Source organism: Pezoporus wallicus, unplaced genomic scaffold (assembly GCF_028554395.1).
Source record: "Pezoporus wallicus isolate ANWC-B61680 ecotype Strahan unplaced genomic scaffold, APGP_CSIRO_Pwel_v1 scaffold_11491, whole genome shotgun sequence".
NCBI lineage: Eukaryota > Metazoa > Chordata > Aves > Psittaciformes > Psittacidae > Pezoporus > Pezoporus wallicus.
In genome coordinates, this window is record NW_026642649.1 from 2,208,821 (window position 1) to 2,234,232 (window position 25,412).

Below are 25,412 nucleotides of genomic sequence, written 5' to 3' on the forward strand. Positions count from 1 at the left end.
CTACTCAGGATAGGAAAGAAACAAACCAGGCAATGTATTTCCCCAAACGCTCAGGAGGGTGCTAGAAAGAGCAGGAAAAATACATGGTGTTTTGTTTCTTATTTCAGCATGGCAACACTGCTGCTGAAGAAATGTTCAAATATGTTGAATTCTGAACTGATAGCCCTTTTCCAGTCCTCAGATGAAAAATGTAAGAAAGTTAAAAGCATCAGAACCTACGTTTTAGAACTGAGACAAAGCCCTACCTATGTATTTACTCTGTAATTACAGATGAAAACCTAGCATTTTAGGATTTAAGGAAAACTATACCCCCATCCCCCCCCCCAAGAACTCAAAGAAAAGAGACTACTATTGTATATTTTCAGTCATACCTGGAGTGCTAGTGACTGCAAAGAGATTATTCCTATGCCAATGCCATTGCAGGTCTGATCCTTACACCCACTACTCAGAAATGCTGAGCCCTCTTGAAGCTCCTTTCATCATCAGTAATAACAGCTTCCTGAAGATCTTTACAACTTGCAAGACTGAGCTTGTAGTAGGAAACCACTGACAAAAACAAGGAATGAGAGACATTAAATAGACTATATTTTTTCTGTTATTTATATGTGTACAAGACATGATTTCTCTCATCACAGGAGACTTGGTTTAGTGAGAAATACATTTTAAAACTCTTAATGTCACTTACAGACTTTACTTATGTGTAATGATAAAATTGTTATGTAAGACAAAGCTATGTTTGGCAGGGGGTTGGAACGGGATGATCTTAAGGTCTTTTTCAACCCTAACTATTCTATGATTCTATGTAAGTTTGGTCTCATTGGACAGCAGCTAAAAAGTGCTCTTAAATTAATACACTAATCAGTGTATCCATCAATTACAAACTTGCAATACTTGGGATAAAAAAGTAAGAAAAACTTGCTTTTCAGATACACAATCATACACGTGAGCTACGTATCCTGTTTTGGAGATGACCTGACTATATTAAAGATGCATCGTCCACAGATAACTTTTTTAGCCTACTGAAGCAATGCTAAAGAAATGACAGTGCTTTGGAGAGAAGCACAATATATTCAAATTAGAAATCAGAAAATTCATGATAAGATTTTCAGACGTGGCTCCCTCGATTGAGCACAGGAGGGAATGCGGGCTGGTTTTCAGAGACCAGAATTACATGATAGCAACAATCTCTGTTAGTGTTTGTTTCTTAAAAGAGACTGAAGACTTCAGTACACAATTACAGACAAAAGGCAGGGAGCTTTAAAGACCTGTCAGTATGTGTCTACTCAGTGCTGCAAGGCATAAATGATCCATGTGCCTAAGTGAGTAACTGGCAAGGTTAAAGTTGGTTAGTAACTTCTTGAAAGGAGGCAAAGCTGTTTCATTCACTTAGGCCCTGTAAGACCTAGTGCAATGACATGAGAATACACACAAAACTTTCTGCTTGATGGCCTGATTCTCCCAGTCATCTGAACTGATCAGATCAAGCCACTTTTGTCCGGGTGCCCAATTACTACTGGCTTAGAGGACTCAGGCTTTAAATGCATTAAATTCTGAAAGGACTTAATTTTAAACCTGTATGGACAATATTGTTCTTCAATGAATCAACCCCCCCAAAAAATCAAGGGGTGTTTTCCTTACAAAATAAATATATGATTTGATATCATAAAGGAAAAGGAGCTTTCAGTAGGCAATGGCATCATGTTGTTTGCCAGAGCAGAAGTGTGGTAGGAACCATTCTGGTGCATATGCATGACCACCATCATATGGCTTGTTTCATGTTGCTTTTGTTTGTTTACACCAAAAGAACATGAAAGTTGTGTATTTAACTGTTCAAAAGCTAACACATGCCAGAATGAAGATGGTCTGTACAGACATAATTCAGCCCGCTTCTCTAAATCAGTTGTGACACAGTATTTAAGTACATGATCAAATACTGGGCTTCCACTGGATCTTTTCCACGGTCAGTGAATGGGCCACATTGATTTTATTCCCCAAACTGAGCGTGGAACTGATGGCAAAATTAGCTCAGCCATTGCACAATGCACAGTGATAAATTTCTTCCACTGGAAGGATTCCTCTGTAGAAAGCATTTTTGTCTCGCTTTCACCAGAATAGCTGACCCTGCAATGCTTCTACAAACCTGCTGTCCACAAAAAATAAACCCCACACCGTTAATATCCAGCTGCAAAAATTTGGGCTGAATTCGCTTTCCCAGCCTTTGTAACCTTCAGTGTAACAGTAAAAGCAGTGTTTTCTACAACAATCTGTCTTCTATTTGTTAGGTTTAAGCAGCCAGCACAGCTGAGAGAAGACATAATTACTAATCGCTTCCTTCACGTTCAGCATCTATGGAGTTGTAAAATGAAATACAGATCTATTACCTTTGTTCAAGCCTACAAAGGGCAGCAGGATGGATCAGGTATTGCTGAGTACCAAACCAGAAGTAATGGGGTTTACACAAAGGTTGGAAATTACTGTCAAAAAAAATTAGCAGTTTTTCTTCCAAGAACTCAAGATGAATTTTCTGAGCTTGCCTGTGCTAGCTTTTGAGCAGTTCCATATGCAGACTTAATGGTCTTTTGATGTAAAATGCTAATGATTTATAATCTTGAGGTTTTTATTCATTCTTATCCAGGTGCCATTGGTGGCAATTTGTATTGCTGGAATGTGAGAGCAGAATGTGACCTAAAATACTCTGGGACTTCATCTGATGCTTAGAAGTATTAGAGAATAGATAAACATACTTTATTGCTTCCTATGCCTTGAAATTATCTCCAGCAGACGTTTTTTGAATTACTTCTAATTCTCCTTTAGTGTTTTTCGTAGCTCTTCCCACACTCATGCCTTTTGTGACAACTCTTCAGCTGAGGCGGAAGCCTGACTACTGTGATAAAAGATCTCCAAATGTCACCTGCATGTACAGCTCCAGAAGATTTCTGATTACTTTTTTTTTCTTCTTCTTCTTTATTTTAGGACAATTATATGCAGAAAGACGGGCAGCAAACAGCAGAGCGTGAAAGCCATTGATGTTAAAATTGAAACCGATCCCTTTGTGAATGACCATTATGATGCTTTTTGTGTAAAGGATGAAGGTCAGCATTGATATACTATTGAAATAATGCACAGTCATCGCTGTCTTGCAACAGATTCTACTGCTGAGAAGCAAAGAGAGAATGTTAAGGAATAAATCTTTATAGTCACCCACTAAATGAGCCAACTGCTGCAAAGACATTGGTTGCAGAAAACAAATTGCATTATCATTTGTCTTTGCTGCAGTTTAGCACATTCAAACAGCACTACTGATCTGGAAGACCCCATACTGGTGTTCGCAGAACCTTATGGAAAGGAATATATCTGGCACCGATGTAACAGAGATGTCTGAAGCATTTCCCATACTGAGCATGTAAATGAACGTAGCTCAGCTGACTCCCAACTGCAAAACACCACACTGTTGCATATCCTATCAGTATACAACATTTATATACGAATAACTTCACTGCCTTCATTTCAGTTTTGGTTTGGTTTGGGTTTTTTTCTGTTAACAAGTGTAGACCAGCCCACAAGGGACTGTGATATGTCACGGATGAGTCTGAAAACCAAGTTATTTCCAATTTACATTCATGCTTAAACATTTCGATATCGCCAGAACCTGCAAGCAAAGATGGATTCTCAAGGCCGAAAGTAAATTGTTACTGGTAGGCAGGATTGTTAAAGAAGTTTGGAACCCCTGAAATAGATTATTGTTGGCAGTAAAGTTTCATACCTCGTTTCCAACGAAAGCAGGGCAAGCAGATGGCATTTACTGAGAAACAGTAAGTTCACCACACAGGGTGGCATTTTGATAGTCAGTGGCAGCAGCAGGAATGAAAATATGATTTAAGTGAAATGTGGCAGAGGTGATGCATTATTTGATGTGCACCCAGCCATTCAAAAATGTCAGGGTTTGACCATCCTCTTAAGTAAACCTCATGCTATCAACTCCAGGCTCCGTGCTGCTATGAGTGATGCCAGCTCCATCACCCAGTTGCTAGTGCTGTCACACAAGCACGGTTGTGTTTTCCTCCATGCAGCTCCTCACATGTAGGAGCAGCTCCCTGTAAACATCTGCAGAACTCTCTCATTGTCTTCCTTCAAATCTCTCTTTTGTCATCATCCTCCCCCCCCCCTCGAGAAGAACCTTGCAGTGGGTGGGACAGCTGTGGGATGCTGAAATCATTGCTCCGGCCACTATTGTCCCGTTGTGCCCTTGTGCTCCCCTGTCTGTCTCCACCTGCTGCTTCTGAGCTTATACGTAGATGCTGGATCTTGGGAAAGGAATTGTCTTTGCCCTTTGCATTTGGTTACTGCTTGTGGCCGTGGAAAATTCAGATCATTTGCAAAGGAGAGACCATTCTGAACAACTTATTTTGTACAAGGCAGGGAGTTTCCTGATGACAGAATGAGATGATCATGCCAGTGCGCTCCCCAAATAGTCCTTACACACTGAAACGTTTCTGAGGACAATAAGGTCCCCTCTGATTTGAATATATAAAAAACTGTGGATTCATCATCAATGTTTGAATAGAAAGGCTAAAGCAAAGTTGTGTGACAGAGCCTAGACTGTAGCGGGTATGAAAAGAGCAAAATCCAGGAAGGAAATAGCTTTAATGTGCAAGTGTAATACACAGAAAAACAAGCCAGCACAAAGCAGCTGACTGAAAGAACACCCTCCACCTCAGGGATGCTGCTTGTAGTTTTGGGAAGTAAATATCCAGTAAGAAGCAGCAAACCCTGCATCACAGCCTCAGACAGCACATTTGCTTTGCTGTTTTATACATGTGGATAATGACTGCATGTCTAAGTTATGACCAATGAGTTGTTTCTTACTTGAAACCTCTCCAGTATGCTTTTTTCTTTTAGAAAAGTGGACACTGCTTTTAATTGATACAAATTCAATTATAACACAGTAATATATTAGTGTTAAGACCTGTGTATTGAATAGCAAGTTGGTTTGCCCTGCCGAACGTGATAAATCCCAGGGTCTTTATACTGAGACCTATGTCCCCATTCACGGTAACAGCAATCACAGAATCCCAAGGGCTGGAATCCCTTTCATTTCTTCCATATTCAACCAATAATCTGCAGTCCTATATGAAATTAATCTGGTTCTTTCTCCAGTATTTCTTACCCTCCACCCACCATCTCCCTGCCTTCAGGGCACTCTCAGCTCCTTGCTGGGTTTGGGCATGGCTGGCTGGACTGAGGGCTGCATGTGCTGTGGCTGCCTTAAAACTACAAATATGCTGCTTTGTCCACCCATGTGCAATGTTGCCTGCCTGGCCAGCTCTGCTTGTGGGGATGGGTAAGGGCTGAGTCCTACTTATGCCCACCCCAATGGAAAAGATGCCTTGCTGTGGCTCCTTCCTCTTTTAAATCATCAAAATGAGCAGGCACTCAGCAGCTCTGCCTTGGTCAGACTTGGCTGAGATCAGCCAAAGGCTCAGACAAACAGGCATGTTGAGGACAGACAGAGGGAACAGTCACATCAGTCTTCTTCAGAAACTGAGCTGATGATAGCAGCTCTTCTCAATTCTGCCTTAGAACAGTTAGTTCTTAGAGTTGTGCAAAAGGCGTCTTGAACTGCCTTCTTAGGCCTTGATTTATAATTAATTTTTAATCAATTAACATTTAGTGCATTAATGTGTTCAGCCGAATTGCTTAAGCATACACCTTGGTATGCCTCAATAGCCAGGACGCTGGTCAGATGCTAGCAAGAGCTCTGGGTGTGCTTACAGAATCAGGCTTTTACAAATAAGAATCCCAAAGAGAGGGACATACCTTTCTTTGTGCTTCTGGAATGGATTTTGTTCTGTACCCACAGATGAATCACAGCAGTCTTTGATGCTAAGAGTTATGTTTGACAGGGAATTGGTAGTGAGAGTTATGTTTGACAGGGAAAGATGTAGCTGCAATGTTTCGTGAATACTGTGAGTATAGCCATGGGGTTTGCAGTCCAGAGACATTTGTCTTCTCAGTTTCTTGTAAACAACTGTTTTATGCAGACATCAGGGTCAGGAAGACAATTCTGTAGCAGCCCAGGATCTGTTGAGATCAGAAAATTTCTCTCTTAGCCTTGAGTGCAAAAAAATTACCTAAAAATACATTAGATTCTGCCTATTCTGAAAACTGAGTATCACCAAGTAAGTCAGATCTGGCACACAGAGTGTGTATTTGTTTTCTATCAAAGCTCATAAGAAAACGCCCTGAGGTATAAAAGAGATAAAGCAAGAAAAACAGAAAGTTGGAATTTTCCCTATGAATCTTCTTTTTTTGTAGGACCACAAGCCATTCAACTTCATATGTGTATAATCCTCTTGGCTCCCTTTCTTCTATTGCTTTTTAAATGCAACAAAGGAAAGATCTCTTTGTTAATAGCTCCCACATTCTCCTGGTTCTTTCTTTCAGTGACCCACTGATATTTACAGGCAACAAGTAAGATCTCTATTCCATAAGGCTTTGATTTACTGCCACCATAGAAAAATGAAACAGGCAGTGACTTGTAGTGTGTAGAGCGTAAATGCAAATCAGACTTTGTTAAATGACTGCTGGCTTCAGCCACCCATCAAAGTTTGATGGCTTATGTATTTCAGTTTGCCTTTTTCAGCAGTAAGGAAAGAAAGCACTGAGCAGAGGCTGTTGTTCCAAACAAGCCCATGCTTTGCCAGCTCGCTGCAGACAAAAACCTGAAGCCTGTCCACAGGAGTGGCTCAGTTTGATGAGCTGCTGTCACAGTGTTACTGCTGTACCTATACCAGAAAGAACAGGTCTGGCAAAAGCCTGAGCAGGAATTGTCATAGCAACTGAGACTACAGCAGGACAAGGACCCATAAGATGCTGCAGCCCAGAAAATTCCTCTACGTCTTACACAGATGAGGACAGCAGCAAAATGGATGCAGGAACTTCGGTATGTCTTTGCAGGGTACCAGCTTTCACTTCTGTTTGTCCAAGCTGTCACTCAATATGCTCTACAGCAATGATGAGACCTAATAAAGTCTCATATGAGAGAGTCAAAAGTTCCCCATAGAGTGTCCATCCATTAATACCTTTGAAATCTCTGTTTTTCTTTCTATCCACACATCAGTCAGATCTCTCTTTCAGTACCTCATAATTCTCTGTGACCACGTCTGTTGCTAGCTTTTACAGTAAAGCTCCTTTCAGCTTTCTTCTTTCCTGGTAGGTTACAATGTTCTTTCTGAAAGTGTTTGCCATATTTAACTAATTTAACTGTTACTGTTCTGCTTCCTCTGGCCATACGATTAAGAAGCAAGGCTTTGCAGATAAGAATACCCTCTGATGTGTAATTATCCTATGCAGCTTTGGGATCAAGACTTCCCTCAGAGCAGATACATGGCTTCCATTTGTACTGATGGAAGCAGCTACATAAATGAAGTATGCTCTACTATGAAGCAGTGGTTTTCTTACTCCTTTCATCCACATCAATCTGTATTCATCCCACCAGTTCACAGGAAAGGCATTAGCTGCTAACTGCTCCTCACTTCCTTGGATGCCAAGCCTCCATAAGACTGTACATAAACTGAGCTTTGTGTAGCCTCAAGAGCTTGTTTTTTCTGTCAGTGTGTGTGTGTGTGTGTGTGTGTGTGTGTGCATAACTCCCACTAACTTCTGAAGGTGTTAGACAGTATATATATGTATGTTTACATTACGGAGAACAGACTTCAAAGCTTCGACTTCGGTAGCGTATCCTTTCAATTAGTGGCAGATGTTTTTCAGCATACCTGGCTGAGAAGTGGTCAGCAAGACCTAGCAGACAATTTCCAAAAGCCTGATCCAAAAGGACTTTCACAGAGCGGGGATGTTGATCGTAGGATTTTCATTGCACTACAAGGCAAACAACCGGCAACGTAAATACATCGTATTTCCAAATAAACATGGATTTACCTCTGCCTGCGTCTGAAGGGAGTAGATGATGGGAAAAGCTGCAGCTGGGACTCACAAGAATCTTGCAGAGGGTCCCTGGGGCAAAAGCAGGAAAGCCTGAGCTTTTGCAGCGAGTAGATTGGAAAAAAGCTTTACTGTCAAAACTACTGCCCATGGAAAACCCTGGACGTGAACTGGTGTCAATGGAAATGTTGTTTCTAACATCTCGTGCTGATGCTGTCTTAAAAGCAGACTTCAGCAAAGTAGCATGGGTGCTCTCTGAAGATGTTTCTCCTTCTGCATGTTTAGGAGCATACTCTTGGAGATCAGTTTTTCAGCTTCCAAGCAAAAGTCTTTCCAAGGAACATAATCGTTGCTTAGCCAACTAAGTAAATAGGTTTTGGTACCAAAGCCAACTGTTTCAACAGGAAAGATCCATGCTAGAACACAGACCTGGCCCTAAGTTTCCCTATCCCGTGTAATTATGAGAACTCCTGAGCTATTACTTATTAGTCTTTTCACTTTTGGTTGTTCTGTATCTGGACAAAAGCAGGGTTTGAATCTTCAGTTACTTTGGCAAGTGGAGCAGCTGGTTTTTCTTCCACAGTCAGTAAGGGCTCTAGAACCACTGGGAAAAATCAGATTTGAGAAAGAATACAGAAGTGTTTATTTGTACTAACATGCACACTTTGTCCATTGGGTTTTTTAGTAAAATCATGTTCTTGCGTTATAGGTTTTCTTGTTTTGGTTTTTCTGTAACCAAGAGATGTCTATTCCAAAAGAGACTGGAAAAAATCTGGAGGAAAGGGGGACATGACAAACATGTCTTGAAAAGCACCTCTAGGAGAAAGATCTTTAAGTGAAGAGAAACCCCAATGCTTACAAGTTCTTTAAATCTTGACCCACCCTTTTAATAGCCAAGATTGTTCAAACCTGAAAAGAGTTAAAATCCAGCTTACACTGGGCTCAGCAGTTTTCTGTCTGCCTCCTCTCTGCACTTCTTTCACGCAACACAAAACTCAGATCAGTTGTTATTGTTTATAGCAATTTTGGCTTCCTGGCTTTTAGTGCTATCAGCAGAAATATTATCAAACACCTCATTAGATTTTATACCCTGAAATATTTAGCTCTTCATCTTCTCACAGAGAGCAGAGCTGTGTTACCCCTGGGTGTTGTTGAAGAGCACACATCACCATTTATTTTAGGGTGCCTCTAACCTAAAATTGGGGGAATTTGAGCATCAGGGAAGAAACCTTTGATTTTGTGAAAGACTAGAAGGAATAGGCTGGTGACCACCTGGACTTTCCTTTCTGTGAAGGCAGACTGGGCCATTACTGAGCCTCTGCCTGCTTGCATTAAAGTGCCAGTCTTAAACAATTCCATAAACAACTCCATAAGCAATTCTGCAGTTAAGAAAAATGACTTGTGTCCAAACTTTTGCTTTCCAGCCCCAGCACACCCAAGCCTATTTTAGCCTTTGTAGAAGCAGGCAGAGAAGACAGCTGTACCTTAACATCCTGAGCTAACTTGCTGGAAACAAAGGCCCTCTAGGTGCATTGCAGTTACACATCAATAACATCACAGTTATCACATCACAGCTATAGCCTAATATATACCTACACAATTACAGCTGAAAACAGTTATGAAGGGGGATGAGGGCATGAATCAGATGAGATGTATGAGTTCCGTGGACATGTGTAAGTTTGTCCTTGGTGTAACTCTTTTAGCACCGCTGTTAGCACTGCATTTAAAGACTTTTGCAAGGTCTCTGCAATCTCATTTCTTTTTACCTTCCAGACAAGCCCTGCGGGGACCCACCATCCTTCCCCCACACCATCCTGCATGGCCACACTGGCTTTGAAATGGGGGACGAGCTGCTGTATGTTTGTGCCCAGGGGTACATCATGGGCAACAAGGAGACGGCATTCACGCTGCTCTGCAATAGCTGCGGGGAGTGGTACGGGCAGGTTCAGGCCTGTGTCAAAGGTAAGCTCACCCAGCACATGGAGCATCCCTCCAGGAGGCCACAGCCTCCCATCCGCCCAACAGAGATGGTTTCAGGCGTACAAGGGTGCCTCTCCTGGGCGCATGAAGCCCCAGTGAAGTTCTTGGTGACTGCAGCATCAATGACTTAGCTGGCTCAACAGGGCTTTTCCAGCCCTGCTGGCAGACACCTCTAGTAAACCACAGGAGAGAATAATGTACTCATACTCAGTGTGCATAAAGTTCTTTTTTTCTGGGTAGCAGGAGCCACTGGAAGTAAAAAAAATCAGAACTTTTATGCCATATTTATTTTATCTGCATCTGCTAAACCCATTTCAGGGATTCACTGAGTCTTATCCCAGTGTTAGCATTCAGCTCCTGCCTTCCAGTCAACCATCTTCCTTCTTTCCCCCCCCAAGTGCCCTTTTTCTTTAGTACTGAACATAACTTTTAATTACTAGAAAATATCCTTTGGGAAGATCCTTCACCTGTGTATTTAACATCAGAATCAGCCCCTTTCTGGAGATCAGTTGTTTATAACCTTGTGTGTGCTCATTCTACTACTGGGTGAGGTTTATAACTTTTCTATGTACTTACTTAGTTTACTCAAGGTAAGGGATTCCTACTGATGGTACAAGAAATGCCAGAGGTATTTTCTTCAGAGCAGTTCAAAAGCTGCTCCCTGGCAGCACCAGAGAGCCAAAGACATTGCTTACCAGATAGAGTGCACAATGCAGGTTTTGTCTATCTTCTGCTATGTTTATTTTCACATGAAGCCACAGAGTTGTTACAGAGCAGGCTGCTGAAATGAAAATGTGCTGTTTGCTCTCACCTTTGGGAACCTAGGGCAAGAAGAGAGAAAAGTCAGTGTCTTTTTGTAGGCATGCACATAATAAACATCTTTCCTTACCATAGACATTCTGTCCATGATTTTAGCACCCAGTCACCACCCATACATCTTTATGTGATGGTACACGCTGAGGCCCCTGAGATAGCATCCTCCTTACAGAAAAGACAAGATGCCACGGTAGTACTGTGGCCCCATGAAGACAGGGGTCAATACTTCTCAAGGGCACAGCAGACCCATATGCAACTCCCCCCGATTCTTTATATTTTCTAGGTTGAGTTGAGCTGGCCATCCTTTAGGTGTTGTTGAATTTTTTTATTTGGGATGCAAAATGGGTAACACAATAGCTGCCCATCTTTTAAGCCCCAGACTTTTTCCGCTGGCTTGTAAGAAGCTAGTTTGGCTGATCTGAGCTTTTACTAGCCCTTTCCTCCTAGCTGCTTTAGTATTTTTGAGCTTCTGGCCATACACATATGGTAAATACCACTTCCTTTTGGCAGGTCAGGAAAATTAGAGATCTGTGTAAGTTAAGAGAGCTGCCTGTGCTACAGAAGTCTGTGACAGTGGCAGAAACACTTGGGTTAGAGCTAAGCAGCTAGATGGAAAAGTTAAAAATAAAGAAAAACCAAGTATTCTTCTTTAATTTGCCCCAATAAAAAGGCAAATTTGTATCTTGTACCATGCTTGCAGGAGTTTTGTCCAGATATTTACTCCATTAAAAGGAATGACAGTGGATTTTCTTACCGAATAACTTGACTGAAGGAATCAGGCTTTGACTAAAAACACCCCAAACAAACAAGAACATAATGTAAAAGCTACGGGAAGCTATAATAGTGACATTTCCTTGATTTAAACCTTCAGGAAAATCCACTTTTATGTTACTTCAATTGTGCAATGATCTGAACTTTCCCTTTGTTTAAACATAAGATAAACAGTACCATGAGTTCAGACATGGCCGCAGTCTGAATTCTGCTTTCTCATTCACTTTCTCATGTTACCCTGCTCTATGCATAAAGCTCACAGTCTTTCCAATATTCAAGAACAGTCATCAGAGTATGTTATGGTGGGGTTTTTTCCAGAGAGATATCACACCTTTAAGATGATATTTCTGGCAAAGCAGTTTAATCTTCAGCAAAGGAATGGGCAGCTGTCGGGTAGCTGAGCTATCTATATGGGCTCAAGTTAGCATATCTATTTCAGAACCTATGTATTCCTTAATGCCCAGGGACTTACAAGGAGCTATTTTTACTCATGAATATATACCAGCAGGCAGCGCATAATCATGAGAAAAGGTCAAACTTGTTCTTAGTAGAAACAGGTCATGTCTGTGTACCAGGGAACCAGATATTCAAACCCATCAAAATGGTATACAGATACGAAATAAAGACAAATTCCAACATCTTTCTGAACTATTTCATCTTCCAGAACTGTTCTTACAAACAGCAGTTCAGATGATTAAGTGAAATACTGCAGGGAGTGAAGGAGGAGCATGGAGGGAGAGAAGGAAAAGAGTATCTACATCTGATAAGCCAGTGGGTCTGAATCTCCTATAATCTGCACCAAACTGGTACTTCTTTTTCCTTCACTGAGGTTAGTGAAAATGCTGACTTTATCACACATAGAAATAAAACTGTACGACACCAAAATAAGGAAGGGAAAGAATCAGGCTATTTAAGTTGTGTGTGTTTCACTGTTTTCCCTGGGTAAATAGTCTATTTCCCCGTTTTGCCTGAGCCTTTCACACAGCCGCAGGGGAGAGGATAATATTTTTAGAAGAAATAGGGAAATGTGGCTATAAAATCACAAACATCAACACTGGAACTTGGGAGCAGCTGTAATATTGTGGATTATGAATTTTCTTTCTGGATTATTTAAATGTAGACTTCATGCTGAGGGGCTTCCTTTGGTTAATGTTTCTCAAACGCTTTCAAGATAAGATGTGGGACAGAAACCACAATATGTGTTCAATTAATAATTAGCTATTCGAGCCTCATGATCACTATTGTTTAGGAAAGAAGGTTTTACAGAAGACTGACATGTGTGATACTAGGTTTCATTGCTTTTAAAAAAGCAAGAATTCAGTGAAAAAGAACAAAAAAGGGAGTTTAATTAAAAGAAACCTGACTTAATGGTTAACAGTTATTTTAGGGTCACAGGAGAAAGCAGAATAATTACTACTTAAGTACTCCAGAAGTCAGCACACATGCTGCTTTTTAAGTGCTTTGAGGCAAGAGTAACTTCCCTATTATGATGGGTAATGACACAACAATTTATATCCCTGTTGGCAGGGAGGGCCATTTCTGTCCTAACTGGCTGACATCAGAAGGAAAATGATGGCGAAGCCTCTTCAATGAGCATTTAAGTCCTATGTTTAGAGGCTGGTGAGGTGATACAGATCCCTCCTTCTGCATCTGAGCCAGGTGAGCAACTGGAAATGTGAAGTGGTCCCAATGCTCTTATGCCAACACAATTGGACAAGGGGAGAAAACCCCTGCCACAGGATTAAAGAAGAAGTCCTGTTCCTACATCTTGCACTGAGATGGGGCAAGTCACTATACTGCTCTCTGCTGCTTACTCCACCTCATCCATGAAAGAGAGATAAAGCTTCATAAAGCTGCCTGAGATTTGTGGATGTTACAGATGTGTATTACAGTATTACTTGGTAACTGCCACATTATAATGCCCAGCTGTCCAAGCAGCATATCAGACTAAACAGCAATAACTGGGCTTTTCTCTTATTTGTGTAATACCATTAGGCCTGTACTACATTCCCAGTTGCTTGCCCAGAACAAATACAGTGTCAAAGAGCTATCATCATAGCAGTGTCTAAATATAGCATTTACATGTTCTTTGAAGTAGCTTTATGATCATATTTCCTCTCTGTTTTGATCCAGTTAGAAGAGATACAGTCCATTCTGGCACTCAGGATGTAAGTGTACAACCATACAGCTGGTAAATCTTTAAATTAAATGAAAACATATATCATGCATCAATAAACATAGAATCCAAAATATGTGGCAAAATCTGGCTGTGGGCATAACTGAACAAAATCATTTCAGGATTATATTAAGTGGATTCTGGATAAAGTATGTAAGAAATTAAGAAAACAGTACATTACAGATGGCTTTACTGTGCATTGCACACACCAGGCAATGGATGGTAATTTTTAATCAAGATGCTTTTTAAGGAAAAAAGTGGTTCTGTACAGTTAGTCTTTCCTGCAGTTTCTGGTCATGAAAAGATGCTGTGTTCTAGTTGAAAACACAGGGATATTCAACCCAACAAAGCAACCTTAAGCAGAGAACAGGGAAATAGACGGGTTTTGCAGTTTATTTTCTGTGGAAAGAACACATTTGTTTCACAAAATACATTCTGAAGATGGGCACTGTAGTAAGGCCTGAAAGCAGATGTAGACATGCCATGCTGTGGCTGGCCTGCAGGCACAGAGACCAAAGTGACCACTGCTAAATGTGTTTTGTTTTTGTCTTTCCCCAAACGAACCATAGGTTCAGTATCAGAAGCATTAATACGAACATTTCAGTAGGGAGGGCAGGGCTGTATTGCATTAGGCTGCATCCTTGAGAATTTGCTTCTTCAAAGAGAAGGTGGATTAGGTGGCTGGGAAATCATGTCATTGCTCTAAAACTGCCTAAGAGGAATGTCTCATATTTCTCCTTCTCCCTTGGCTGCTTTGGGTTTTCCCAGCTATAAGCTTGTGGCAGGAGAGGTCATACCTGCTGCGCACGTAAAGAATCTCTCCAGTGTCAACACTCAGATGATTGTCTAGTGTGTTCAGAGCTGGTCTGACTTCCACACTGAGCACCAGACTTCTGATTTCAGTGTGAGGAGGATTCGGCTGACTTTGACCACCTCCGAAAGCTTCATCTGCAGCTCCCAGTCTTTTCGCCTGGTTCAACTCTTCTCACTACTTCAAACATTGCTTTCTGAATCCTGAGGAATAGTGTTGATTCACATTCATGTGCTCTGCTCTGTAAGCATGATCAGCCAGCACCACTTAGTTCTTTTCCTTCTATTTTTTTAATGGGCAGAGTAAAGCAAAATGTCTCTGGCTTCCGATCTTATTTGGGGCTGCTTTGTTTTGCTTTTGTCTGGGAGTGCAAAGGAAAAGTTGTGACAGACAAGATCAGAACAAAATATGTCCATGACTGGTCAAAACAATTGTTATGACAAACTTTGGTTCTCTTTTCAGGTCTGTCACTGAGTGGTTGTATTAGATTAATGGAAGGTATCGATCAGGCATGAACTGATTCTGCCAAATGGAATTACTTTTAAAAATGATGATGGGTTATTTATTTACATTAGCAGGCTTTCTGCTACAATGAAAAGTCATCCTTCTTGCAGCTGTTGCAAAAGACTAAAGGCAAAACAATTTCTGTCTAGCATACTCTGGCGGGTTTGAGAGAAGTGTGATCCAAGTCAAATGGATAATTCTTCAAGATGCTCTAGTTTACAACTCTGATCTTAGGCAAATTGGTCTACATGCTCTTTTCCTTCCTACCCTTTCAGACACATGTCCTCTTGTTAATGTTCACTGTAAGTACTTTGAGATTCTTAGAATAAAGCTGGGTTTATACAGTAGAAATGTTTATGATGATGGTCTACATAGAATCAAGTTTCAATTTCCTGTACTCCAAAAATACATCCTCAAAATATGCAGTGCACTTTATGGCTGTCCAAAATAGCAACACTCAAAATACAGCTGGGATGCCAATATGCTATCTAGAAGAAAAATTAAACTGATCCTAGAGTGTGGAAAACCAGGCTCTTTCTTTGGTTTTGCCTGTGTCTACGTTTGGTCACTGTTTTCACATTAGGATCAAAAGTTGAAGGAGATGAAAGCTCTTTAAGGTCTGGATGCTTCCCAGAAAAGACAAGGCTAAATGGAAAGGATTTCACCTTTTAACTGAGTTTCACATCTTCGGTAGCATGCCATTTCAGCTTGTGCTGCTGTAAAATGTTCATTTCAGCCTCAGTAATCCCTCAGACAGTGAATCAAAACTCCCTGATCCTCGAGTCTGCCAGAGGAGGGTAGGGGCAAGATGTAACGATGACCAAATATAGGAAGATTTTGGTCTTGGACTAATTCATTTCAGTGCTGGCTCTTCTTAAAAACAGACCTGCCTGGATAGGGAAGAAGATGCAACCACTTTTAAACCACTTGCTAGCAGCTTTAAAAACCGTATGAACATACAGATTACAACTATGTGGATAAGAGGTGGAGCTGAATCTAGTTTGGTTGTGGCTCTTCAGTACTGACACTAAAATTCAGGGAGCTGAAAAGCTCAGGTAAGTGCTGAGGAGGTGAGCAAAAAGAAGTGCAAAAGTTGTGCAATCTGTTCTGGAAAATCAAGCTCATGGCTAACTTCGGATATTGTCATGGTAACACAAAAATCACTAAATACTAAGTCCAGGCCCCATTTGAAGGTCTGAGGCCCAGAAGAAAGAATAGAGTATTATTACTGTGTAAGTCAATTCAGGATCATATAAATCAAAGCTTCAGACTCAGGGGGTCTGCATTTCCTTTGATGGTTAGAAAGCTCAATAGTTGCTTTCATTCTGCCATCCCATACACAAACATTAGTTATGCTCATAGTCTTTGCTATAAACTATACAAATACAGGAGACTGTATATGGAAATACATTATACCAGGGTTTACAACTTAGGCCACAATCTGATTGTCAGAAGGAACAAGACTCCCTTATGCAGTGACAAGCAGCGCATAATGAGCTCCAATCTCAGGCTCTCTTTAGACTACAATGGGCTTTTTCTTTTCTCAGCTGAACAGTAAGAAAGCACCAATTCATTTCTATACGTGCAGGATCAGGCCCAAAGACAGCAGGTTTGATGGAGACTTGACTGATGGTTCAGTAAACAATATGTTCTGATAGACTGAGGACTTGTATTTTCCTAGAAGCACATTCTCTTTCCTGATGTGCCACCATAGGACTTTCATCTGAAGGGCTGAAAGCACATGGCAGGAGAAGCACTAAAGGGAAAGAGCTTCAAATTCTATAAAACCCATATTACTACAGTTATTAAGCATTCACTAATGATCCATACTGGTAAATAAGATGAATACTAGCTGCCCCATTCACACTGCTAACTAAAGAATACGTCAGGAGGAAACAACCCAAGCATATGAATGAAATTTTTGTTCACGGACATGTGTGCATGCACTAGAAAGCCATAACGTAAAAATCATCGTTTCGTTCTCAGCTGGATTGCTGTAGTAGTCTGAAAAGTAAATGAATAGCGAAACTAGAGGTACAGGTGAGGACAGACATGGCTGAAGATTCATCTCAGAAAAGGAAAAAATGACCATTGCAGTTGGTAAACAGTGAGTTCTCCTATTACGACGTTCCAATGCACATATATATCCTATAGGCTGTCCTAGGAGACACTGGACTTCAATGAAGCAGGCATGCCAGATACCAACTTTTAGCGTAAGAGGACAAAACGGCTTGAAGCACCATTTCCATGCAAAGAGCATGCCAGGTAGAAAAATTCTTTAGTGAAAATAAGACAAGGGACAAAGTGAGACTAGCATTTGACAGCTATTGTAAGTGCTACATAGTGATGGTCAGTGCCACACAGAGCTTCATAAATATGTTGCTAAAATGTTTTGGTATTCAGAGGGACCCTCCAGTCATTAATGAAAGCCTGAAATAATGTTGGAAAAGATTTTAGGATGAATTAGAAAAGTGAGAGTCCTACCAGGAAGGTTTCCCTTCTAAGAGATGGATTCCCCTGTCTGTTAAGTTGGTTTTGCACCAGATGAATTTTTTTCCTGCTTTGGAAAGGATGGAGAGGATCTAGAGGATTACACAAGCAGATAAGGACAACAGAACCAGGCAGGAGAGAAGTCTGCTGTTGGCACTGTTGTATCTTGCACAGGTTTCACCCTACACCCATGCTGTGAGATGAGAGGACCTACTGAGAACATCCCGTTCTCCAACATGATAGCTTTCACAGAGGTATTAACTCACACATTTTGGTTTCCTCAGCATAACTGCTTTGGTTTCTGGTAGACCTGGATGCTATTCCAAGAAAAATACCTTTTGCTAATACTCATTCTGTTCTGGCACCTGGCTTAAGCTGTTCTGGCAAAAAGCAAGCTGGTGTGAGCTGTATCACTACTGAGTGGTTTTGGTCAGACTGGTTTGACAATGTTTCTAATCTTTCTTAAGAGCAGACCAAATGTGGCTCTGCCAGAAGTCTGGGAAGCAGTCTCCAAGGAGAATGTGACTCACTCGGAAATTGAGGTGGGCCCCAGATGAAAATGTGATTCAAAGTTGGTGGAGTGTAAAAAGGCAAAAAAAGATAAGGCTTTATGAATGCACTGATTTGTAATACAGCTTTGCCTATTAATTCCTTGTTTCCCGTGTCATGCCAGGTCTATTGCTTCACCGTCTTCATGAAAGGTTAAACACTCTCTTGAAAAGAAAAATTCTCACCATGATTCATTTGTTTTATTTTCCACATCCTAAGGCACTATTTTCTAGGGCTTGTAATGCCAGCATAAATCTCAGCAATTACATCAACCTTCTATGGAGTAAAACTTGTGTGAGCTGAAAATCAACCACCCTGTCTGGTTTGGAAAATTATTCATTGAGCTAAGGTCTTTTAGAAGAGTGAAAGAAATATAAATTACAATGCATTATTTCATTCAAATTCAAACCTTCAGTTTCACACTCTGAGTTAAATCTATTTTGCTATGAGTGGTTAAGTCTGTTGAGGCATAGGGAGTATTTCTAAATCAAACTCAGACTTTAAGATTAATCTGCCTCTCTGTTGCATTCAGGTTTTTGGGGGGTTTGGCTAGTTTGGTTTTGTTTTTTTTTTTTCTCATCTTTCTTTTTTGGTAACATGAAGTTTCTTAAAATTGGAAGCTGAGAGTTGATTGCAGATGGTGTTATCTTGATCCCTAGGTGTTAGGCTTTAAGTGCTGGAGTTTTCTGTCCTTGCAGTCATGGGTGCATCTTCCTTCCTTCAGATAAGGACAAGCAAAACTCAGTATCAGCTTTGGTGGTGGGGTCTTCCTTGGGCAGCTCTGAAGAGCTCACAAGGAATGAAAATTACTGCCTAGAAGTCACTCCTCATTGCACCTTTCTTCATGGCTTCTTGTAACAAATGAGCCCAGTGCTCTTCTGGAGAAATTAAGCGTTGTCTTTTGTGTTGGGTTTTTTTAATGTTTCTAGATGAAACCGAGGCGCACATTGACTATGAAGATAACTTTCCTGATGACAGATCAATACCTGTCGTTGAGAACGAACACGTCAATGGCAAAGAGGAAATGGAGCAGGAGCAAGAACAGCTTTCCTTCAGTGAAAGCTCAGAAGAAAGAATTGGAAGTACCAAAGTTGTTACTCAGGACACAGACACTTCTGAAAAAGGAAGCAGGGCACCAACTGAATCCCCCGTGTCACTCCTAAGCCAAAAAAACTTGTTTTGGTTTCCATCAGAGGCTTTCAGTGAGCCTGAATCAGAGAAAGAGACAGATGATTCCACTAAAGCACAGCTTTCTGAAGGTGATAACCACATTGGAGTGAAGGCACCCTATGATGAACCTGGTGCCAAAATGTTTTATGACAGTGAGGATTTCCCCATTGGACCCATTCTCACAACTAATGATACAAAGGCAGAGATAGATGCAGTTGCCATCACTGATGAATCATGGTTAGATGGCTATCCAGTAACGCAAGAAGTGGTAGAGGATGATGAAGAGGAAGGGGATAAAGTTGATGGTTCAATGGGAACTGAAGATGACGTTGTCCTTACAACTGACCAACCAAATCATGCTGAAGTAAGAAAATCAGGCAATGGCAGCCCAGCTCCAGAGGAAGGTTTAACACAGATTGTGGCAGCAACAACAAAAGCAGATGATGAAGGGACCAAAGAGACACCAGTGCTACTTACATCAGTGAGTGGTCTGGAGAACTTAAGCACGAGCAGAGGTTATGATGATACTGCATGGGACCACCCAACTACATCTCTGGAAACTGCGACTCAGGAGCCTAGTACAACGATGCTGTTTGACATAACCAGCTTAAAAATCTCCATGTCAGAAACCTCTGTGATGGTCAGCCCCTCTGATCACACTCCACATGCAGAACCAAAAGAAGCAACCACCCACCCTGCACAAATAGCAACCACTGCACCAGCTCCAGGTATCATTACTGACACGTCATCCCAGGAATTAGCTGAGCAAGAAAATCTCACCCAGGGCCTTGGAGAAAAGCCCATTCCCACTTCTGATCCATGTGAGGAAGAGGATTGTCCCAGGTCCAGTAAAGGTGCTATCATAGCAGTAATTGTGATTCTTCTCTGTTTGTTACTGGTTGCAGCTGCACTGGCTGTGTGGTTCTTCAAAAAACGGCAGCAGAAAAATTCTGTCTATAAACTGAATGGAAGGTGTCAACCCAGGCATCACTGCTACCACCACTACCACCACCAGCACATCGAAATGCAGAAAGTCTAACCAGGGGCCTTTGGGCAGAGATGCTAGAAATTGGAAGGAAAACATACTGATGCTAGAAGGATCACATGACTCATGGATGCTAAAATCCAGCAGTGCAGAAAGCAGAAGGAAAACAAGAATGCTAAAAGAACATAGAAGACAGGAAAGATTTCATCCTTTTAAAGTCACAGTTTAACACATTCGACCTTTCAAGAGCTAAAGAATCTGTATGTTTTTATCACAGGAGTCTTCTGGAGGTATCAACAGGACACCATGTGCTTGGTAGTACATCTACAGTTTGTTCTGCTTTTACATTTTGCTCCTATTAATAATAAATTAATTGATTAATTTCTGTGTTACCTGGTTATAATGTAATGGCAGGGCTGGTCAGGCCTTCTCGGTCTAATCTCAGTGGAAGAAGGAAAGAACGAGGGAAGGAGGGGAGAAAAATGTTTTTGGAGCAACCACACATTTGGTGGTGTTCCTTTTTTAGAACCTGCCCAAGCTGGTCAGGATAAACCACCATAACAAATTATTACCTGACGTGTCTTAAAATGAAAAGCCATTTGCTACTGTACTTTAATGGATAGTACTGCAATGATTACTAAGGTACTTTTCTTCAATGTTGTGAACTTAACAAGCCACAAGTGTTGGATCATCATGCTAGTTTTCTGGAAGGTGTTATTTTAGCCTTAGCGAAGAAGTACCATTCTTATACTAACCTTTTTATAGGAATCATGATGTCTCCCTGGAACTCGGAGAATACAGTAAGTGCCATTCTTCCTTGAGTATCAGCAGGAGTCAGAGCACCTTTGATTCCAGGTGTTATAATGAATAGCCTCTTATTACACAGCCAAACAGTGATGAAGCACTTTCCAGGGACACCCTATATAAAGCCAGCTGCTTTTCTGAACACAATACTGACTGACCAGGACACTGAACTCACAGCTGGGTGTACCTCTGGCAACTGAAGCCATGTAGAATACTTCTGCCATGTGAACTCTGTGGAAGGACTGATTTTCTCCATTCTGCTCTTACATCAGCTGGAGGGGGGCCTGGGGTGGACACTGGCTGTGGGAGATGGGTATCCATTTTGAATGCTGCTTGTTGTGGTTTTAAAGATAAAGTAAACCTGGGAAAGAGAGAAATTGCATCCAGTTAATAAACGCAAACACTTGACTTTTAGACTGGGTGTTGGTGTAAAAACACAAGAGGCTTTTCCAACAGCATGTTCCATTTCCAAGAGTCCTGAAAATAAACAGTGAGAGAGAAGAGGATGTTTTCTAGAATCCCTTAACATAGTTCTGGTGAGTTTAGTATGAAATGCTCTCCCTTACCTTTCTGAATGAACAGGAGAAAAACTGGCAACTGAATAACCTGCAGGTCAGAAATAAATTCATCTGCCACTCTATTGCACAGCCTTAGGCAAAATATGCCAGTAGTTCAACACACCGAAATACTGGAGTAAAAAAAGGTGACTGGGGGCAGTTGACCTGTGCTGCCTTGAGTCAGAGTGGTAACCATCTTAAACTCCATGGAAGGTAGACTATGAAGTGGAGTGCAGAATTGGGCCTGTCGTACACACAGCCATCAATCTCAGTGCTGCTAAGGAAAACAGCATTTTTAGATGATGGCCATATGGAGAATTTGACCTCAGCGTGGTAAGAGTGGCAAGAGCCACAGTAAATAAAGGACAAAAGCTGTACAAATCTGTAAATATTGTGTTCTCTGCCATATGCATGACTTTATGCTTTTAATGCATTCTAGACTACAAAATAACCTAGGATTTCTGTTGTAAACTATTTTTTTATGCAGTAACATTTAAATAAATCCAAAAAACCAATGGATTTCACACTATGCAACTTTATAGAGATTAACTCAACTAAAACATACCATCTGTAATCTTATGGGAACATGCTGAAAAATAAACCTGGGGACAGCCATTACGAATTGGAAGATACAAGTATGTGTTACAGCTCTGCGTAGCATCATTCAAAATGAGAGTCAATACTCTTTGGCTCAAGAACTGAACATGTGAAAACGAGGCTCAAAATAGAATTAAACCCACAAATTATACAGGGACCTTATTTGAGGCTTAGAAATAATCGTTATTCACGAACCAGCAGAAAATGTACATTAATATAATGCTCTGGAGGTATTTAAATAAAGATCAAGGTACAAAAGAGGAAAAGTAAGCATTTGTGTATGTTCTTGTGAAAATCATCCACTTTGCCTACATGTTTATGAAGGAAAGACAGGTTTGTCATTTGGGTAAGTCTTGTAGGAGACAGTTTAAGACATAGCTGAAAAGTGTTTCTCTTAGGCTGCCAGGATGGTTCTGCTTCAGAATACTATCTACCCCCTTTTGCAGCAGCATCTGTTTGTACTCATGGTTTTCACATTAACAGAATGATTCAGGGAGCTTGGGGAAACTAATAAACAGATGGGGGTAAAGAGCCCACAAATGATACATTTGACTTAGATCTCCTTTGGTGTGTGAAACTTGGCTAATCAAGGACAGTAGGGATGGTGAACCATACAGTACAGTAAAATCTGAAGATGATAAAGTCAAAATACAGTAGGGGATGAGTCACTTATTACAGGAACTAAGAGCTGAAAGTGCCAGCTATGGGTTGAAATTAGGAAAAGGAAAGGGGAAAATACTGGGAGCGATTTTGTGATGGTGACATCCGTTCATTAAGACATCGATCTGCTGCTCTGGGATACAGAAGTCATGTATCATCCTCTTCCAGGAAAGCCACATATTACAAGAGGCTGGCTAGAATGAGCTCACTGGTGTTAAGACTGACATACGATCTCTCTTTCCTTTCCTGTATTAGCAACTACCTATTAAATAAGACCCCATTTCATACAGATCACACACTGTTTGTTGCGTCTGAGCAGAGCCTTGCATAGATTTGTTGTCGGGCAGGCTGAGAATCCCCTGTGAGTTGTAACACCAAAGCTACTTGCAGTGTTTGGGGGTTCAAGCCCTTGCAGCCAATAGGTGTTTGCTCCCCTTTGTACAGAAACTGTGGGATCATGGATTTTAGGTATTCAGTAAATTCTTGGGCTGAAATACCCTCAGTTTCTGTGCTTGTCCTTGCATTTGCCAGCTAGATGACAATATAGGGTTTATTGTGCTGTGTTGCCTTATTGCATACTTTACCTCAAAAGCTGTTATGTTGGGGATTCGTTGCCATGGGCATTGAAGCCAGCATAGATTAATTTTTTTTCTTCAGTGGAAAGAATTTACTTTTTTTCATACCCAACAATTTGCAATACAATGATACAACATAATACATCGCTGTGAAAGATCAGAAAAAGGACCACTGGAAAAATCAATTGCAACAAAAAATGAATTGAGTTACAAGGCTACAGGGTTTACCACTACAGAGTTACCACTAGCTCAGGATAATGCTTAAATGTTTAATCCTTTAGAATAAATAAGATAGTAAGATTTCAGACAGTAAGAAGGGGGCAAAGGCAGAAACCCCCAGTTGTTTTCTTCAAAGCTAGTAGTCACACAGAGTTACACCTCCGACCCCCATATTTCTACTTGAAAGCAAGCAAGTTCCATTCCTTTGTAAAAGAATTCATCAGGAGAAAAGTTACTTCATGCTGCTTAAAAGCCCTGTGATGCACACCAAAGGGAAGAAAAAGGTTAAAAACAATCAAAGAAAACTCAACTTAGAAAGTTCATCTACAGATAAGGCTCACATTTATAAACTTAAAACTTCAAAACTCCCTACAGAAGGTAGTTTCCACAGCTCATGGGTACTCTAAGGAGAGGGAAGAGGAGAGGGAGGAGGGACGGGTGTCTAAACCACGGACTATTTCCTCGCCAAAAATAAATAAATAAAAAGGTATCTATTTAATATTTTTCCTAGGCACTGGAAAGGACGCAGGACACAAACCCCTGATCTGCTGGGGTGTGCAAGCCAACTTGCTATGGCTCTTTCTTACTTACCTTCTTTATTTCATATAGCTTAAACTCTCCACACTAGGTCATTCAGGTCTTGAGTCACCAGAAAAAAGAAGTCGCTGTTTAAAGCGTGGCAGACAACCAAAAGTTCAGACAGCTGCAATGAAGGATTAGTTGTGGCTTTTTCTCACTGCCTTGCTACAAACTGCATCACAGCTCTATGTTCAAACATTATTAAATGGGAATGTTTTCTCTGGCACTGACTACCTCTCCCCACAGTTTAAGTATTGAATTTTTTTAACTGAAGTAGCTTTGGTTTACAGCTCACATTAGAACTTAAAAACATATTTCCATAGTAGCAGGCATATGCAGGCAACTGTTTATTCTCAGTACCAGCCATAATAAACACTTGTACTTCTATAATCCAACAAATCTTTGCCTAATCACAACTCCATTTCCAGAGCTGTACAATTTGCATGCTATTTAAACCATTTTTCGTGAAGACTCTAGAAACAAAGACTATTTGGGTCTGCCCTCATTATCAATATAGACCAATAATTGACTGCAGAGATACACAGTGGGTATTACTGGCAACAGTCTATTGAGACAAAGCATCGTAAAGCAGGACATGCAATAGGATTTTCAGGGGACTAAGTTGTCTTGAGGAGACCCACCTTTAATTCTACCTTGACTTACTGTGGCAAGTAGGAAGAAGTGGCACCCCTTGGTTGGATGGGCTTTCCAGGTGAATTGAGAACAGCACCCAAGTATGTTTTGAGCTTATATCCTAGCATTCCAAAGGAGTAAGGCTCTGGAAAATGGAGCAGTTTGAATTTGCTTTTTGCTCACGTCATGTCAACAGAAGTAGTGAAGGTCTGCTTGCAGATTTGCTACAATGAAAGGGCCCAGCAAGACATTCAAATTCCCACTGAATTTGCCAGAACTGGTAATTCTAAAGGTATTTGGGTTTTGTAGCTGACTTCACTGGCTATTAGGATTGACAAGACACTGAAGTATGAAGCCTATACTGGTGTTTTATGGGAATAGAATTAAAACTCTGGGGAGAAAAACCACCCACCACCCTTCTTCCTTTTTTAATATTTGTGTTTATGAGGATGAATTAGGCAAGAAGCTGGTAATACATGAAAAGTTACTATCAGTAAGAGCAGGTATTACTTTGAGAAAGATTATATGCTTGGCAGAGTCTGTCAGATACACTGATTTCCCAGCTGTGAATCTCTTCCCTTGACCAAGCTTGGGT

At 40.9% G+C, this 25,412-nt stretch overlaps 1 protein-coding gene and 1 long non-coding RNA gene across 2 annotated transcripts in view; one reads left to right on the forward strand and one right to left on the reverse strand.

Moving 5' to 3' along the window:
- Nucleotides 1-20,339, forward strand: part of SUSD5 (sushi domain containing 5) — a 36,817-nt gene extending 16,478 nt beyond the window's left edge. The window contains exons 3-5 of the mRNA XM_057431534.1: nucleotides 2,974-3,092; nucleotides 9,715-9,903; nucleotides 18,968-20,339. Coding sequence (XP_057287517.1) covers nucleotides 2,974-3,092; nucleotides 9,715-9,903; nucleotides 18,968-20,247 — 1,588 coding nt within the window. The 3' untranslated portion in view covers nucleotides 20,248-20,339. The remainder of the gene's footprint in view (nucleotides 1-2,973; nucleotides 3,093-9,714; nucleotides 9,904-18,967) is intronic.
- LOC130611117 (uncharacterized) lies at nucleotides 10,238-24,955 on the reverse strand. The gene is made up of 4 exons (XR_008975167.1): nucleotides 24,826-24,955; nucleotides 21,185-21,358; nucleotides 13,591-13,705; nucleotides 10,238-10,742 (listed from the first exon to the last, which is right to left on the reverse strand). It is a non-coding gene; the product is annotated as an uncharacterized LOC130611117 (long non-coding RNA).
- Between the last annotated feature and the right edge of the window lie 457 nt (nucleotides 24,956-25,412).